This window comes from Pectinophora gossypiella, chromosome 11 (assembly GCF_024362695.1).
Source record: "Pectinophora gossypiella chromosome 11, ilPecGoss1.1, whole genome shotgun sequence".
Lineage (NCBI taxonomy): Eukaryota > Metazoa > Arthropoda > Insecta > Lepidoptera > Gelechiidae > Pectinophora > Pectinophora gossypiella.
Window position 1 is genome coordinate 2,379,692 of NC_065414.1, and position 20,020 is coordinate 2,399,711.

At 38.5% G+C, this 20,020-nt stretch overlaps 2 protein-coding genes across 2 annotated transcripts in view; one reads left to right on the plus strand and one right to left on the minus strand.

The window, feature by feature from the left end:
* LOC126370728 (clavesin-2-like) overlaps positions 1-14,307 on the plus strand; it is a 32,452-nt gene extending 18,145 nt beyond the window's left edge. The window contains exons 2-6 of the mRNA XM_050015755.1: positions 7,209-7,372; positions 9,164-9,258; positions 9,947-10,091; positions 11,638-11,831; positions 12,517-14,307. Of these exons, the coding sequence (XP_049871712.1) occupies positions 7,225-7,372; positions 9,164-9,258; positions 9,947-10,091; positions 11,638-11,831; positions 12,517-12,816 (882 nt within the window). The 5' untranslated portion in view covers positions 7,209-7,224 and the 3' untranslated portion in view covers positions 12,817-14,307. The remainder of the gene's footprint in view (positions 1-7,208; positions 7,373-9,163; positions 9,259-9,946; positions 10,092-11,637; positions 11,832-12,516) is intronic.
* Positions 1,915-3,575, minus strand: LOC126370787 (uncharacterized). The gene is made up of 2 exons (XM_050015812.1): positions 3,405-3,575; positions 1,915-3,014 (listed from the first exon to the last, which is right to left on the minus strand). The coding sequence occupies exons 1-2, from the start codon at positions 3,520-3,522 to the stop codon at positions 1,915-1,917; spliced, it is 1,218 nt and encodes a 405-aa protein (XP_049871769.1). The 5' UTR covers positions 3,523-3,575.
* Positions 14,308-20,020: the final 5,713 nt, after the last annotated feature.

Sequence of the window (20,020 nt, forward strand, 5' to 3'; positions counted from 1 at the left end):
ATATCGAGTGATGACGGTGGGATGCTTCGTCTGGTCAGCGCCTCCCGGACAAGACTCCTGCAGCCAGGGTAAGGGAGGTGTGTATCTGTCGGTTCGGTGAGCTGTAATGAGAAATAAGAACATTCTCATTAGGCTTGAATATTAGCATTTCTGAACAACAAAGAGCTGAGAAAAGTGGAAACCAGGGCTGTGTTGGCCACAGGGGAACAATCATTATGCCTTTGGCTTTGTCTGAACTAATCTTTCGCAATGTCTTTAAAATCATCGAGAAAGGAGGGAATGCGTAAAAAAAATATGTAGACCAAGGTATTGTAAACGAATTGACAGCAAACGCATCTGGATCACGGTTCCATGAAATGTATCTTTCGCATTTATTATTTATGCGACTCGCGAACAGATCAATGTCTGGTTGTCCAAACCTACGTGTTAAAGACACAAAAGCATGGTCAGCTAGCTCCCATTCGATATCAGGGTGGTTTTTACGTGATTCTGCGTCTGCGATTGAGTTGTCCTTCGAACTTATGTAGGACGCAAATACTAAAAGTTTGCGACATTCACACCACTGCCAGATTTGTTTTGATACATGCGTGAGGTGGGGGAATTGAATTCCTCCCATTCTGTTGATGTACGATATTGCTGTCGTATTATCCAGTCGAAGAAGGATTTGGCAGTTGCGTAAATGTTTAGCAAAAATCTTTAACGCTAAAAAGGCTGCTAGCAATTCTAAATAATTGATATGACACTGCTGCTCGCTACATGACCACTGTCCGCTAGCGGTCTTACCATCACATGCCGCGCCCCACCCCGTAGTTGAGGCGTCTGAATATACTTCAATGCTGTACTCATCGTCTCTGATACGATGAGTAGCATGATCGATGGAACGTAACCACCAGCGTACATCAGGAAGCAAAGTGTCGGGAATGTCCATATATTTATCATAGTCATCGTTATTATTTGACAAATTAATGAATTTGCATCGCTCCATTTCCTTAGTGTATAACCACCCGTATTCTATTGCTGGACACGCTGATACAAGCAAACCGACTAGCTGAGCAAACTTCCTAATTTGACAGCGTTTAAATGTTAGGAATTTTTCTAACTCGGATTTTATATGGATTCTTTTTTCAGGTGGTAAGGTGATTTGAAAATTGTTGGAGTCGATAATCATTCCTAAGAACTTGCATGAAGTCGAGGGTAACAAGACACTTTTTTCTTCATTGATAATGAACCCCAGAGAAATTAACAAATCCTTTGTCAGTTTTATATTTGTCAAGCATTGTTCCTTGTCTTTACCAAATAAAAGCCAGTCATCTAAATATAGGGTTGATAGGAGGCCCGCAGATCGTAACAACTTAATAACCGGTTTCATGATCTTAGTAAATATGTATGGTGCTGTATTTAAACCGAACGGCAAAACATTAAATTCGTACAGTTCTTCTTCAAAACGAAAGCGCAGAAACTTTCGTGAGCATGGGTGTATATTTATCAAAAAGTATGCATCCTTGAGATCAAGGGTGGCCATATAACAATCATGTGTTACTAATTTAATTGCAGTACGCAAATCTTCTAATTTAAAGTGGCTTGTACAAATGAATTTATTTAAGTTTTTTAAATTAAGAATGAAGCGTTTTTTGCCGTTTGGTTTAGGTATCAAAAATATACTGGACAAAAATTGTCCTTTGCAAGGCTGGCATTTTGATATTGCGCCTATTTCGAGCAATTTCTCTATGGCCTCATTATAATCGGTTTTTTCCGACGAAGAATAAGTCGGCGCGACGGGCTGTGAGGTTTGGATAACCGGTGCAGAAAATTCTATTTTATACCCTTTAATCCATGAAAGTATGTTATGGTCCTCTGTTATAAGAGACCACTGGTTAAAAAAGCGTGACAGGCGACCTGCGTACTTAACTGGATCTAATAGCGTCGACGAGGCTGCTGCTGTGGCTGCGCCGCTGCTTGCGGCTGCGTCGACGACGTCCTGAATGCGGGCGCGGGCTGCGGCTGGCCCGGGAAGGGTGCGCGCGGGGCTGCCGCTGCTGCACGGCCGCGTGTGGTCGGCGCCGCTCCCGCTGGCCTGCGCGAGGTAGCGGCGGCTCTGCGGTTTAAAGGTTGCGTAGGTTTCGCTTTTTTAGGGATATTCTTATTGGCCTCTGGTATCTTCAAGTCAGCGCCGGACTTGTTTACAGCCTTAGCTGATTTTAGCGTGTCCGATAGATTTTGTCCGAACAAAGAGGTGTCAATTTTAGTACTCTTTAAGTGTTCTTGCATGTCATTTTTGACTGCGAACAGAATAAAATTCCGCCTGGTGATGGAATCTCCGTGCTGAATGTCGCAGAGGATGCGTCCGATGTCCATAAGTTTTTGTAACACCTGGTTATCCTTATCTTTTGAATTAAGGTGGATCGAGATAATGTCAGTTAAGCATGTTATTGCGCTAGCCATTTCTTTTTGTTTAGATTCAATCCCTTTATCTCTTTTAATGATGTTATCCGTCAAAGCCGCTTTGATTTCTGGATTAATGGTGGGAGCACCCACATGAAGACAGTTCGCCGGTAAAGGGTATTTCTCAATGAGCTTCTTGCGATCTTCTCTAGGTAAACCTTCGGTTGCTATGTGCTGAAACCTAGAGGCCAGCTCTGTCCGGATGTCCGGACCATATTTAAGTGTCGCAGTGGGATCCTCGCCTAGGATTTCTAATACGTCGTCGTCTAAAACTATAGACTGGCTGGGTTCATTCACATCAGCATTCGATATTTGATCAGCCCTGAGAGGCGTAATTCGGGCGGGTTGGTCCGAAGGCTCCAAGTCCAATATATTATGATCATAGTTTTGTTCGGCAAACGAAATAACACCAGATCCCTGCTCGTCGGGCGGTGTATTCTTTTCAGCGCCCGCAGGAGATTCGTCTTCGAATAGTTCCAGTACATCATGTTCCGATGTATCACGCGGCGGCGTGAAGTAGGTGTCTGGTGGTCTTGAAGATGTTCCTTCACCAGGATCTGGCCTTGGTGGCCCTAAAATGGGAAAAAAAATACCGTGGGTCAGTACAGCATCCATACCCCGTGTATAACTCGTACATAATTATATTTTTATAATTTTATTCGTAATGCCTAAATAACGAATATTACTTTGTAGTTAACAAAATCACGGCCGTTATTACGCAGTAAACACTGCTCCGTGTGTATTGTATTTAACGATTAAATAATCGTTAAGTATAAAAAATTTAGATAACGGGCGTTATCTAAAAAATATCGGGTAGGCGCAACCCCCAGCGAGTTGAGCGCTAACGTAAGCATGCGGTGAAATACCCCCAATGGATATATCGATGCATCTTTTTATTAGGCATACAATGTTACTATAGAATCACTTTATAAAAAACACTAAAAAGTAACACTTGCACATACCTGGTTCTGGGTTTGTCGTGTCATTGTGGACACGAATCTTTTTCTCCAGCTTCTTCATTTTCTTAAAAAGTCGACTAAATTCGTCTTCAATATTACTTGGCGATTTACGTTTAGACATTTTTTATTTTTATTTTATTACTTTTATAAAAGTGGGAGAACACAAGTGGAGTGGTCGAGCACTGAACTGCGAATGGCGAGAACGAAGTTGGCGAGAGTGAGGCAAATATGGAGATACCCTACATTAAAAAATAAAAATTAAGAAAATATTGTAAATACTCTCAAATACAGTGCAGAGTGGTAGCATCTATGCGTTACTACAAGTATAAAATACTAATCTCGAGGACGAAATGCAAAGCATAATTATTATTATTAGCCTATATGATCCCACTGCTGAGCAAAGGCCTCCCCCATATTTTTCCAAGTATCCCGGTTCTGTGCGAGCTCTATCCAGTCTTTTCGATAACCGTCGAGATCATCGCGCCATCGTTTCCGGGGTCTACCACGTCTACGGTGTCCGTCCTGTGGTACCCAATGCGTGATGATCTTTGCCCATCGTTCCAGATGCATGCGGCACACGTGTCCAGCCCAGTATGTTTAATTATCTTTACATAATTTCTTTTCTATACCTTGGTCTAAAAGTGATCATTACGATGGACATAACTTGTTATTCTTTATGCGAGGTAAGTTTGACTGTTTTAGATAATAAAACTTACTGCTGTTTGTAAGACGAACGAACTGAGAAGACTGGTACCGAAACAAACCGTATTGTGGTTTAAAAAAAAATGTAAAAAGAGCTTTATTACCTAACCTTTAGGTAGATAAGACCAGAGTACAAGAAAAGTGAAGGCGCTTTTCCTCCAGGCATACTCGTAACATTGGATTTATTTATTTTTATTTTATTTTATACGAACTTTCTGTCGTCGTCTGTTTTTTCAACTCGTTATAATCTGCGAATCTTCAAGGCTAGAGTGAATAGGCATTTGCTAGGTAAGCGTGATCCACCCTAGACCACATTGTCACTTACCATCAGGCGAGATTGTGGTCAAACGCGAGCCTATATTATTTAAAAAAAACCTACCACCAACCATTTTGTGTAATCCGTACTAAGCAAACAAATTATAAAAGAGATAATTAGTCATTTGTACCTACCCACTTGTGTCTACTAAACAAAGAAAAACACACACATTACTTTGCCTTAGTCATATTCTTAAAATAACAAGTTGGTAACTTAGGGCCGGAACAGATAATGGTGTGGAGCGGGCCAGACAATGTCTATGTGAATGGACTTGAACCAATGAGTTACTAATTTAAGTGCAGTTTTCACTAACACAGTTGGCTCGAACATTATAGAGCCATACGGCTGACCACCTAGCACGTTAGTCTAACAGAAACGGTCGCTGACGTGTGGATATATATTTATCTACCGTAGGTATAGGATATCTATTTTTCTACCATAACATCTTATCATATACCTACTGACAACGCAAACGGCGCACGGCGGTCAAAAAGACCCGTGGGGTTAAAAAGTAAAACGCTACATCAAAGCAATTCATCCAAAAAAGCAATATTGCAATTTGACATTTGCGCATATAAAAGCAAATGCGCAGTGCACACAACTGTCAAATAGCAATATTGCTTTTTTAGATGAATTGCTTCGATGTGGCCTTTTAACCCCCCAGATCTTTGTAAGGTCGTCACTTACGTATGCAGTCGTTACATGAGCTATGTCAGTCAGGTTACTCAATAGTAATCCTGACACCAGGGTTGATAAGGTCGGTTACTGGAGAAGAATAAAAGTGGTTGCTAGTTTTCTCCGGATCGCTATTGATTTTGTCCGTCCCATTAGGAATTTATTTTGTATATATATGTTAAATACATGAATGGATCATCGCCCACCGTCCAAAACTACTAGGCGCACATAACTTAGCAACACGTTACGTTCTAGGCTTACGACGAAGCAATGGCTCCATTGTTTCGACCGTGTAGGCCCATTAATGCTCATTACCACATTAGCGTGGGCTTCCCATGTTGCCCATTCATTAGCACTGACTACAATACATTGTTACCTCTTAAATTGTATATAGTCCTAGTACTATTGTTTCGCATAGGATAAGTCGAGCTAACTTATAGAGCATCTTGTGAGACTATGCTGTCATTCTCACGATAGTAATTAGGTCCATAAGTAAAGTTTGAAAGGTTATTTTAAATTTTCGTTTTTAGAATTAAGAACTAAAGTCGCAACGAAATAAACATAAACCTTCCTTAAGTTTCGTACAAAAAAAAAATGTCAAAGGTATTAAAAAAACATCAGGTAATGAATGACTTGACTTTTTGAATTGTTGTTGTTTGAATTGTTCGTTAAGACTACGAGTAGGCCTTGGCATTCATTAGGTACCTATGTTACCGCGCTGTTTCGAGTCACAAAATTTTCCTCTCAGTTTATTTCACATAATAATCTACTTGACAACCTAGTCAAATGGGATACTATTTACGAAACGTCAACACGAAAGTTCACTTTAATGTTTGCATGGAAATACTGGCCTGTGACGTCATCAATAAAAGCGGTCATACATACTCATTAAGTGAAGATATTCATTATTACCTACTTAATTCATAAATAAAATTTGAAAATAAGTCAAAAGTGAAATGAAATTGATTTTTGATCAACTAAGTAATGGTATTAATAAACTAATCTCAGCCGAGTATGCCCTCAAGATCATGCTCAAGTCCCTGTTTTTACTTTTTATGTAAGAACTGTCACAGAGGACAGTGTCGAAGATGAGATTTGTTTATTAACACCACACCTACACTGGCTTCTATTTCCAGATTAGCATTTTATAATTTATCTCCCAGTCAAATGCCGAAAAACAACGGACGACGGAAAATTCCATTTGATCTCAACTCAGAATCATGGTCTAAATCATCCCCCTCAGTATTCGTTACGATGTCACTAAAACACGTAAGCGCATTTTTGAAAAATCATATTCGGATGTACATAACTTCGCAGTAGACAAAATAACGGCCTCCGTGGTCCAGTTGTTGAGCGTTGAGCTCACGATCTGGGGGCCCCGGGTTCGAATCCCGGTGGGGACATATCAAAAAAATCACTCTGTGATCCCTAGTTTTAGTGATTACAGGCTGATCACCTGATTGTCCGAAAGTAAGATGATCCATGCTTCGGAAGGCACGTTAAGCCGTTGGTCTCGCTTACTACTTACTGATGTAAGTGAGTAATCTTTACATGAGCCATGTCAGGGGCTTTTGACGGTTCAATCATAACCTTGACACAAGAGTTGATGAGGCTGGTATTCCACCTCACAACCCACACGATAAGAAGGAGAAGTAGAAAAAATAGTTTCGATCCAGGTAAAAAATAGTGATGAATTTTTTACCCGGATTGTAATTAATTGAAAGTCGAGGTTTTGTTTAAGAAAATCACATCAGATTTATAAAGGCGGTTGTGGTTTTCACTATAAAGCTATATAGATCGGCTATATATAGATCGGCAATGGCATCTAACCGTGCCCTTCCTTGCCCTTGTAATCATCTCTTATAGTGTCTTGTTCTTTTACTTTTTTATTGTTACCAATCCGGTACTTTAGAGTGTAACCAATGCAAGTAATGGCTTTTAAGATTTATTTTTTGGTTTAATTGTTTATTATTTTTCCTTTGTTCATGCATCGTCGCCTGAGCGAAAACTTCGTAAGTGCATCTTCGAGAAAGGGATATATATTTTTATACAAATTTGAAAAAGTTTATGCAATAGCTTACATTCATGTTTTTTTTTCTGTTTGCCCTACACAGGTACCAGGACTTCATAATGTACAAGTGCTTTCTGGAGATCGGCTTTGAGGCCGAGCTGTCGACACATGAGGACCCTGAACTGTTGGAGTTAGCCCATGAGATGTGCAACGAGGACGTCGCTACCAGGCACATAGCCTGCGCTGAACTACGGGACATGATATACGGTAAGAGTAATGCATATGGCAAACAAGTAACAGCCACACATTGGTACTTTGATTTCTCTAGCCATAGAGGCAGCCAATCAGCTCGCGACACCAAACACTTCAGGACCCCGATACCGACCCCGCCGGCGTGGTCGACGATTTTCTACAATCAGCGCTTATCACTATCGACCCCCTAGGGTCGATTAATTCTTTCAATTATTTTCCCTCTCAGACGACGCCCTGAGATGAGGTGCGCGCCCAACTGGGCACCCTCAGGCCTGTTGTCTTAAACGTTGTACCCGGTGAGAGCCTTCAGCGTTCCCCATTTGTCCGGCCAAGTTGTTAATGCCATCTGCGGCAAATCTACAATAAGTCACGTCAAAAAAAATCAAAAGGTACTTTGATTAAGCACAGCACGCAATGTTGACAGCACATCCGTTGCGCATGGGCGGTAAGCTAATACTGAGCTGACAGCGCTGCCCCCACCACTTACTGAGCATACAATTAGGAAAAAGAGAGGAGTAACCAGTAACTTAGTCCACTTTTCTTTTTATACATTATTAGGTCAGTAACATACCTCACTAAGTATGACACACGATCCTTTAACTCTGAGCACACGATCCGTTGCGAGTGGAAACGGATGATACACCAAAGGTGCATTCTGATCCCGACATTGGCTTCGCCCAAACAAGATGTCAGTTTCACCCAAAACAAAATGTCAGTTTCGCACAAAATATTTAATTAGGTCTGATCGCATATTACGATTTCCCCTAAATGAAGCACGTTTTCATTATAATTACCGGTTGACCCTCAACCATAGAATAAACAATAATAATATTACGTCCGAAGCGGCGCGTTGCGTGGCGGTAGCGACGACCACTTGATAAGCGGTAAATTCAAGCACATGGAGATGTATAAGAGTGTTCACGCACAGGCGTTTGATTCATGTGCGATTAAAGCCAAAAAGTAATGTAAGCATGTTGTGTTGTGTAAGTAATGTCGTATGAGAAAAAAAATACAAAACTTACAACGCATTAAGCCGAGTGGCGAGTTTTTGTTAACAATTATTTTCCTTTCTTTAAACTTTAAACTATTTTAAGATATTTCTTTGACTGCAGTTTATTGCTCATAAATAAACATGTAGGCCAGTTTGCCGTTAACAGACATAAATAGTTTTTTTTTTAATTTTGCAAAGAACCTGCTTTAACTTAAAATATTATGTTGCCAAACATCTCGCCTAGTCTAGACTTGAATTAAATTTGCAAATATTAAAAGAACTAATTGAGTCATTAATTTTTATACTAGTTTTGAGTACAAGGCTATATTCGTATGTAAAAATCAATGCCAAAGCTAAAAGACCTAAAAACTGAGGCTGGCTAGCTCGATATATTTAGGGCGATATAATCGATGCCTGTTTTTGAGAAGCCGTGGTAGCCCAGTTGGAAGAACGCCTGTCTCTCGCTTTGAGGTCGCAGGTTCGAAACCAGCACAAGCCTAAACCAATGATTGTCGAATTTGTTTTCGAATTCATGTTTGCATCATACATGATTATCACGTGCTCTACGGTGAAGAACACATCGTGAGAAAACCCACATTCACGAGAAATGCATTTTCGGAGGTATGTAACTGTATTGGGCTGGTTTTCCCTTCGCGGGTTGGAAGATCAGACATGAAGGCGTTTCTGTAAAAACCAGACCTGTCAAATCTTCAGGTTAGGTAATCGGACCCTGTGAAAAACGGGATAATGCTAGGGAGATGACGATGGTAATCGATGTCTGTTATAATTTTGATGGTAATTCCCGTATTTTATAGAGCGTGGAGAGTGCAACCCTTACCGTATGGACGACGTATTCCTTCTAAGATTCCTCCGAGCTCGTGACTTCATTGTACCAAAGGCACACAGATTGGTGAGTTAATTACATTCAATCAATCAATCAATCAATAATACTTTATTGCACAACAACATATATAAAGGACATAAACATACGAATAAAACATAAGCACAATAGGCGGCCTTATTGCTAAACAGCAATTTCTGCCAGGCAACCTTAGGGTGAAAGAAGATTATTCATTGGAGCACGGGCTGGTGCAATAAACATATAATGATACATAACAAAAAAAAATATGAATAATAAATAATATATACTTATCTAAAGAAATAATATCTATAAAAAATACAATATATATATATACATTCACTACCATGCATATGCATACCCATGACCTTGATCCATTTGTGGTTCAGTGGTTGGTCGGGCTCACATTCCGGCGGTCCCAGGTTCGAATCCCTGTGCGGACAAATCACAAAAATCACTTTGTGATCCCTAGTTTGGTTAGGACATTACAGGCTGATCAAAACTACATCATGGCTGGTACTTAATTTCTTTAGGTCGAATATTAAACGGATCCAAATCTGTATCACGTGACAATTCTTTGAATGATTTGCTAGCTCCGCATAATTAAGAATTTTGACGGTAATTACGTAGTTGTGGCAATGGGAAGGAACAAAGGGTTAAATCTAAGACGCCTACTACGAGTAGGTACTCAGAGTTAATTAAAAAACAATCTTTTAAAATCTTGATTATTTTCTTTCAGCTAGTCCGATGGTGTAACTTCAGAATACAATACCCATATCTCTACGAAGGCGTCGATCTATGGGCGTTAGTTAAAATAAAAGATGCATACGAAGGCACACTCCTTGACAGGCCAGACATTGGAAGATTGTCCATATTTAGATTTGGTAAGTGAAACATTTTTATTACAAGAGCCGTGGTAGCCCAGTTGGTAGAACGCTTGCCTCTTACTTTGAGGTCGCAGGCCTACACCAATGATTATCGAATTTCTTATCGGTTTCATGCTTGGATCGTAAATGATTACCACGTGCTCAGCGGTGAAGGAAAACATCGTGAGGAAACCCACATTCCCGACAAATGCATTTTCAGAGGTATGTGACCTAACTTGAAACTTATTTATGAAAACATTATGTATGTGCGTAAAAATGTATCTCTCCTTCTGAGAAACTGTGAAAGGCATACTTACAATACAAGGAATAAAAATAAAATTGTTGTTCAAAATTCTAGATTAAGTAAATTAAATTCATCTTTTTTTTGGGGTTATGTATACGTTTTTACAATAAAATACCAGATAATATTTTAAATTTGTCAGAGAACAGATTTAAAGCTCACGTGAAGCTTACTTTATGTAAAAAAGCCTATTATAAGATTAATGATTACCTAAATGATAAAAATGTCTGGTATTGAATGTGTTCCTCTAGTTATTAAATAACTTGTAATGTACCCTCATTGATTTAAAAGATGTGTTGCTGTTGCAGTTTCTTGTCATTTCTTCTCCTCAGCCATAACACCTTGCGAAATGACGTAAATTCAAAAATGTTACATTGACCTTCAACAAGTTTATCCATGATAATTACGTTGAATAAATGATTCTGATTCTGATTCTTGTATTGGGCTGGTTTTCCATCCATGGGTTGGAAGGTTAGACAGGCAGTCGCTTCTGTAAAAAACAGGACCTGTCAAATCTTCAGGTTAGGTAAGCGGACCCTGTGGAAAACGGGATATTGCTACGGAGATGAAGTGAAACATTTTTATTAAGTACATTACAATTACTGGTTTGGTTATGTAAGATGATTCGTGCTTCAGAAGGCATGTTAAGTCATTAGTTCCGGTTACTTACTTACTTACCACAGTAAGTCATCGCAGTTGTCACTTGAGTCAAGTCAGGGGCCTTTAGCCTCAGGGGAATTGAATGAATAACATAACATAAGCTTACGAGTATATCCCAATCGGGGTAGTCAGAGGTACATCAGTCGCTCACGCCTATTTCCCACCGGGGTAAACAGACTATGAAATTCCATTTGCTTCGATCCTGACATAATTCTCTTGCTTCCTCCACTTTCATCAATCGTTTCATACCCGCACGCCAGTTCAGAGTAGATCTTACTGAATCTGTTCTAAGAACGTCTCCAATTTGCGATTAATAATTATTCAAAAATGAATGAATGCCTCCGAAAATTCTGTCCGGGTGGCAAAATACTGGGCTTTCAGCCTTTAGCTTCAGCTGCCATCGAAACGACAAGAAGAAGAATTAAAAAAATATAATAATATCTGAACCGGCGTGCGTGTATGAAGCGATTGATGAATGTGGAGGAAGCAAGAGAAGTGTGTCAGGATCGACGCAAATGGAATTCTATAGTTTCTGCGTACCCTGGTGGGAAATAGGCGTGAGTTTATGTATGTATGTATGTATAATAATATCCTTATCACCAGGAACGTGGGACACGAGCGAGTTTCCCGTGGAAGACCTGGTGAAAGCCGGGGTACTCATGTTCGACATCGGCATCCGTCAGCCGAAGCTGCAAGTATTGGGGGGGACCCTCATTGTGGACCTGGAAGGCATCACTCTTCGGCACGTCGCTACCCTGACGCCTACTATTGCTTATCAGATCGTCAGCTTGTTGGGGGTAAGTGACTTTCTTGTCCTGAAACTAAGATTTATTTTCCACCAACCCGGAGCAGAACAGCGCGGTGGAGTATGCTCACGTTTTTCCTTCAGCGTTACAGATTCCGATGTGGTAGTAGTTTTACAGCCAGTTACATAAATGTAATTTAATTTTTGACGTTCAAAAAGCGCTGACTATGTAAGCCAATTTTGAAAAATATATATTTTTGTTTTTTTTTTATTTGGCTCAGTGATGACGTCTTTATGGGTAGTGAATAAAACATGCATTCAAACTCATAAAGTGGTATTCATTGGTTTAGATCCCGATCTGGGATTCAAACCCGTGACACTACGATATTAGTCACGCGTTCTCAATATTCAATATTCTTGCATACTATGATGGTGCACAAATTTGTAAGTTACATATGAGATTCACATCATAGACCCTTTCGGGCACAAGAAAATAGAAGTTTATAAGAGATAAGGAAGCTTTTCAAATACTTAGTAACATCAGTATCATTAAGGTATTCACTAGTGCTGTAGTAACATTTATTAATTAGAAGTTCTTTTATTTTTTAATAAAGATTTTGACACTTTTTTCTTCTTTTAATATGTTAGGCAGTGATAGGTGTTCTCCACGAGCTATCACGAATTTTATTTATGTAATAAATAAGTGAATAACAAATAATTACGTAATTATCTTCCAGGTAACAACACCGGCTCGACTGAAGAGTTGCCATATCATCAACTATTCCTGGATCCTGAACACATTCTTCTACCTCTTCAAACGGTTCATACCAAGGGAATTCTACGATAAAATATTTTTCCACGGTTACGACCTCAAATCTTTACAAAAACACATAGATTTAGAATGTCTCCCTCCGCGGTACGGGGGCACATGCAACTCACACGCACCCTTTGGCTTGTGGTTACAGAAAATAAAGAAGTACAGAACAGCTGAGTTTGATAAAGAAATGAAAGCGCTAGGGTATTTAGTCAAAGAGTGAAATAACTATTGATTTATAATGGTAAGTATATCTGTAATTTGTAGGAATAAAGTGGTTGTTTTTGATAAGGCTAGGTGATCGATGGAATTGTGATAATGCCAAGTCCACTTTTGTATGCTTAACTCCTGCCGTCGAGAGGATGCGCATTTGACAGCTGGTAATAGAATATTCGGAATATCTTTGAAACGGCGAACACATTACGATGAAAATATTTTGACTTTAAATCCGCACTAAATAATACGAAAAATGGTATAATAACGTCAATTTACGATAAATATACACATTTACTATAAATAGTAAAAAAAAATTAGTTAATAATTAAGATAACACAATGTTTCCGTAAACGTACTGCGCCATTCCAAAGTTAAATCAAGAGCCTATTTTGATAGTGATGTGCTAAAAAAATTAAATTTAAATTTATTATTTAGTTATTTTATTTACAATTTTTAAAGCATCATGTCAGGTAAAGTTACAATTGCCTAATATTTTCTAAGTCAGTTTTTTTCTAATACTAAAGTTGAAATTCCAGTATACAGTATTGTAATTGCGTCTCGCTCGCACAGAGACTCTGCGCTAACGATATCTTAACGATATTTTTTTGTGTCGATTACAGTAACAGTGTTACTTAATACCTATCCCTAATTTTGTCAATCTGTTAAATGTCAAATGCGCATTCTCTCGACGGCAGGATTTCAATGAGATACCTCATTGATAGGGTGGTAGTAACATCGCCACAAAAACTTTGATGGGTGATTCAGACCATGATTCTGAGTTGATATCAAACAGAATTTTCCGTCGCAAAAATATGGAACTTAAAATAATCAAAAATACTTACACTATGATTTTCATGAATTTTCCAAGAGGCAATTCCACTTGGTATCTACTTAGAATCTACATCATCTGAATCCACTTGTAATCATGGTCTGAATCATCCTCCTCACTAATCGTTACGGTGTCACTAGCACCCATACTTGTATGACTACCTGCACGTACTTATATAGGGTGTATGTATAGGTGACATCGTAACGAATACTAAGAGGCATGATTTAACTTATTATTATGAGTTAACTAGCTTTTGCCCGCGACTTCGTCTGCGTGGCGTGTATCTATATTACGCGGTTTAGATGTTTTTTTCCCACTAACTCCCGTTCCCGCGGGAGTTTTGCAATATCCTGTTGTAATTAAGCTTTAAGTTTACTAAGGTACCTGCATGCCAAATTTCAAGCGTCTAACTTAAGCGGTTTAGATTTTTCATACAAAAGGATTGTCCCGCTAATTCCCGTTCCCGTGGGAATTTCGGGAATTCCTTTCTTAGTGCACCTCTACGGTACCTAAGCTACGTCCATTCCAAATTTCAAGTGTCTACGTTTAGCCGTTTAGGCTGTGCGTTGATATGTCAGTCAGTCAGTTTCTCCTTTTATATATTTAGATATCACGTGGAATTTTCCATTAAAATAGTGTGAAAAATAAACACAAAAATATCCTGATGAATTTGTTTAATTATTGTTTGTTTTCCTGTGGAATGAAACATTTTATTTTGTCCGTTATGGAAAACTTACGATGTGTGATATTATTGCTCAAAACTTTGAAGACCATTTTGTAATTATTAGAATGATATGGAAAAGATAAACTAAGTAAGTAGATTAACAAAATAGTAGATATTATATTACACAGCAATAATGCCATTTTATACGGTTTTAATAGATACATTTTATCAAATGTGATATTAAATGTTGATCCAGAATGTATTTTTATATATCAAGTTTATATTCAATATAATATTTAAGATCATTACAAAACAATTTTTAAAAGTCCAAATAGCATTTTAGTTATATCGCTATCATATAATATAAAATCATATTTTAAAGTTACGTTGTATTGTGATAATTCGTATTCGAATCTTTCAATCAGGATTTCTTATTACACCAATATATATTTTTATAGGTAACACAACATAGACGAATATGTATATATTTAATTATAAATATATATTGCGCGTACGTAGTGATCTCTTAAAGTCAACTGTTATACAATAAAATCATAATAATTTTCATAAGGTATGTATGTAATTATTAAATAATATAATTTATTGATTTGGTGAATTCTGGGTGGATTAGTCTTAGACTTAAAACGTTATATTTTTTACAATTTTAAGCACTTAAAAATAGAACTTATGATAGAATGTTAGGGGCCTATGGCGGCTCAATAATAACCCTGACACCAGGGTTGATGGGGTTGGTACTCCACCTCACAACCCACACAATAGAAGAAGAGAAGAAGAATAGAACATTTTAGAACTATTTTAAGATGAATTTATGACATTTTAAGAGATTTAATGAAATTATAACTTTTATATAGAAAAGATTAGCAAAACACGTACAATATTATACTAGTGATAAAAATATTTTTGACTTTATATTGTGACACAATTATACTACTTTGTGCCTTATATACTTTACTATAATGATGCGAACACTATGTAATATGTTTGAATGTGATATAGAATTAATCATTGAAATAAATATTTGTCAAACGTTTTATTCTTTAATTTTAAATATTATTTGTATGTAGTATACTCGTACACACACATAGACATAAAAGGGAAGCTTTTTTGAACAGCTTCCTTCCTTTATAAAACTTGAGCATCAGCTGAGAGATTTCTTTTTTTTGACGTGACTTATTGTAGATTTGCCGCAGATGGCATTAACTACTTGGCCGGACAAATAGGGAGCGCTGAAGGCTCTCACCCGGTACAACGTTTAAGACAACAGGCCTGAGGGTGCCCAGTTGGGCGCGAACCTCGGCTCAGGGCGCCGTCTGAGAGGAAAAATATTTGAAAGAATTAATCGACCCACTAGGGTCGATAAGCGCTGAATGAGGGAAATCGTCGACCACTCCGGCGGGGTCGGTATCAGCTGAGAGAATAGACCCCTAAGAAGTCAAGAGATCTCTAAACCAGCGATCATGCATGAAGTCTTTGATGAGAGTGGAAAAAGCGAAAGTGGTGTGTCAGGATAGTAGTAAGTGGAATTCCGTGGTTTCTGCCTAACCTAACGGAATATAGCCGTGACCTTATGTATGTCTTTAAGTATAGTTATAGGATGGATATAGGTTAGGCGTCAAACGTGCACCGACGAAATCGCGAGTAGCTTTTGTTTTTCTTTTGGTGCTGGGAGGTTTTCTGGCCACGTCTTTCCCTCAGCGTTACAGATTCCGATGTGGTAGTAGTTTTACAGCTACTTACATATGTAATTTAATTTTTGACGTTCAAACTTTGTAAGCCAATTTTAAAATTATTTTTGAAATTTTATTTTTTTATTTAGCGGCTTTTAAACTTTTTGAGAATCGCATTGCAGCCTCAATAACTTTTACACAGGTTCGCCGTTAGTTTACTTTTTTGCTAAGGCGGTAAGGTTTTGTTTCGTCCCCAGCCATGCATAAAAACAAAAGTAATACTACTACAAAGGATCTCCTCAGTTCACGCTTGAAAACATATTCCGTCCAGTTCAATGAAAACACAGAATCGCAAAAGGAATTCACGCGAGACACGCTATAGGATCCGATAAATAAAGCAAGAAAATAAACATTACATTTCACGTGATTACGTGTAATTATCATTATCCTCCTGCCTTTATCCCACTCTAAGTGGGGTCGGCACAACATGTATTCTTCTTCCATTAATTTCTGTCAGTCGTCATCTCGGTACTCACACCTTTCATGCAACCCATAAATCACGGAAACAAGGGAAATATGCCCTCAGCACCGAATTACACCAGTTCGCTTGTCGTCTGTTAACTCACGTCGTGTGATGAGTCCACACCCCGGACACTTCATACAAACAACCTCGTTTTACACAGACACCACACACCGACAATATCAACACGCGCAACTGTGTGTGTCACGTCTGAGGGCTGCCAATTACAATAACTATCTAATTTATCCATCATTACTTACTTAATAATAATAAAGTTTATTTAGGTAAAACCTACGGCACACATATACATTTACAACATTAAAATATACACACATTAATATTTAGTTGGAAAACATAAAGGTATGTATATGGGTGCCGCAGCTCACCAAAACAGGCCAGGGTTCAGTGAAAATTTACCCAGAGGGCAACACTGATTTTCAATCCACGCCGATCGGTGAAACGCACAATAAATTAAAAAATAAAATAAAGAGTACAAAAGAAACGACTTCGTGTTATACATGGAAGGCAAAAATAAAACAATAAAATAAATAAATATTACAATAAAAGAAGGAACTATAAGTGAGGTACGAAAGATGCTTTTACAATAATTAGTTCATCTTTTTATTTATCTCCCACACAAATCACATACAAGAAGTTTTGAACAATGATGGTTCACAATATAAGTAAATAGGCTTTACACTTAACTTAAAAAATCACTGAAATAATTAATTACATTCACATTATTTTCACATAAAGCACTTAGCCTAGGTTCAATTTTATTGCAAATTATTAATATTCAATATTGTTTATTTGCATACTATGATGGTGTACAAGTTTGTAATTTACCTATGAGTTTCACATCATAAACCCTTTCGGGCACAAGAAAATAGAAGTTTAAAAGAGAGAACGAAGTTTGATGAACAATCACCATGGAAAATAAATATTCATAGGCAGCGTGTAGGCGAGCTAGCGCGGGCAATTACTATGTGACGAAAAATTCGAATTATACGAAAGAACGTTGGCGTCAAATTTCAAAATTGGAACATATAAGCTGAACTGATAAAAAGTAAAAACAACGGTCCGCGCGCTGTCTTCACAATTCAAGTCTAAACTAGTGGCCTGGGGGGGGGGGGGGGATATTATTCTTTATTCTATGCCGTGACATTTCTGGCTGGACCGCTACATCGATTTACCCGCTGTTCATTGTATAGTAACACAAGCGTTAGTTTCGGTTGCGAGATACGAAAGAAGCAATTCATGATGTGGAAAATTTTATAATTTATAGTTGCATTATATAATACGATCGTTTTGTGCATATTTCGCTCCCGCGGCATCTCTTAATAATAAGATCTCTGCAATCCAACCAGTTCAACTCAAAAGCAATTGATTCTACTTCGATGAGAATTGAGTTCCAATTCGGTGAGGCAAACTGATCTAGGTCGAATGAACCTGAGAATTAGCTCAGGTGGAAGTGCATTCGAAATCATCCTGAGTTGGAATGGGGTTCTGACTTTGATCGCAACAATGAGGGACTTTCCAGGGTATGTTCCTCAAAATCGCTATAAATGGCAATGTACACTTTTTTCTTCATTTACAGTTCTAGTTTCATGGGTAACAGGCAAATGCATCTTTCATCTTTGTTTTTGTGTATAAATTGATGACCATTTTTATTACACCCAGGCACAATTATATCTTCCGCTCATTATTATTCTGATCAAAATAGAGAGAAGCATTATAGGTAGCAACATAATTTTATACATAATGTGATCCAAATAACAAGTAACACTTATTTTTATAGCTCGTTCAGCTGTTTGTCTTCCCGGGCATGTCGTAAAAACCGACAGAGGGATTGTGTCCTCTAACATAATGGACTAATGTTATGGGCGATAGGCTGATCCCTTATCACCATAAGGTTCATCATATCCAACTTACGACATCGTATCAACAGTGGCTGCAAGTTGTCTTTGATTGCTTGTGGCTCTGCCCACCCCATTAGGGATTACGGGCGTGAGTTTATGTATGTAATTATTTTTATATATGCTTCTGCTATTACATAGTATTTTGGAATAGTTATGTACCCGAGTAATGATGAAATTGGTAGTTATCACGTTTAAACTGAACAATGCATCTATATTATTTTTGGTAAACGTAACCTGGAAAGTCCCTGATTACAAATAACAATTTGCAGGATGACAACATTGTGACATTCAGACAAAAGGACGGATAGATAGACTAAAGTAGAACAGTATCGTAGTTGGTATTGGAATTTAATTCTTCTTCTTATTGTGTGGATTGTAAGGTGGATTACCAACCCCATCAACCCTAGTGTCAGGGTTATTATTGAGCCGCTATAGGTCCCTGACATGACTCATGTAACGACTACGTACTTACATCAGTAAGTAGTAACCGGGACCAACGGCTTAACGTGCCTTCCGAAGCACGGATCATCTTACTTTTTGGACAATCAGGTGATCAGCCTGTAATGTCCTATCCAAACTAAGAATCACTGAGTGATTTTTGTGATTTGTCCCCACCGGGATTCGAACCCGGGACCTCCGGATCGTGACCACAACGCCCAACCACTGGACTAAGGAGGCCATTGGAAAAGGAATTTAAATAACATAACATAAGTTCACGTCTGTATCCCAACTGGGGTAGAACATCCATCGCAAGGTGAACTAATTACCCACAACTCGACGAGCTTTCTGTTAGACCAACATGATAGTGGTGAGCCGTATCGCCGTCTATAATGGTCGAGTGAACTATATTATTTGGCGATACGTCTCACTTATCACGTTGGTCTAACAGAGAGTTCGGTGAGGTCTGGGTGCTTAGTTCATCTTGCGATTGATGTACCTCTGCTTTCCCCAATTAGGATATAGTCGTGAGCTTATGTTATGATAATATAATAACACTAATCAGCCAGCACATAAAGGGAAATAAATAACAAAAGGCAGACCCAACAACCCCATTGGTATCGTAATTTAATAAACATCTGTTAGTAACATAAAATATCGTCATAACCTCGCATAAAATACGTCATAAACTAGCTTTATATGCGTTATATATACCACTCCTTTATCATAACAATACAGTCACCTCAGGGTGGGGTATCCTTTGTCCACGGATACACGATTCAAAGCCTGAGGCTATAATATCCAGCTGTCACTATCAGTATCAACCGGCTTTTATTGTTTAACTACCGGCTTGACCCGGCTTCGCTTGTATACATTTTTGTAAACCTCGTAGTCATTAGAAATATTGACTTGTTGACACTGAAGGCACAAGATCGCGTGGTCATTCACCAACTAGATGGATCGATCAAGTGAAAGACTCGTCGTCATCCAAGCTCTACACAGCGCTGGACAGAAACCGGTGGAGGCAGTTTTTTTTACCTATGATGGGTTTGCTCTTGGCCCCAGACTTGCCCGAAGGCATTGACGAGGCCTAAGATGGAGCTAGCCCAGAAGGTGCCTGTTCACTCTGGCCTTGATAGCACCCGGGTTATAT

Bases quoted from the DNA above. Each gene is read 5' to 3' on its own strand.
- LOC126370787 (XM_050015812.1), bottom strand. From the start codon at position 3,522: ATGTCTAAACGTAAATCGCCAAGTAATATTGAAGACGAATTTAGTCGA. The intron at 3,015-3,404 runs GTATGTGCAAGT...TTCCCATTTTAG, and splicing joins CACGACAAACCCAGAACCAG to GGCCACCAAGGCCAGATCCT.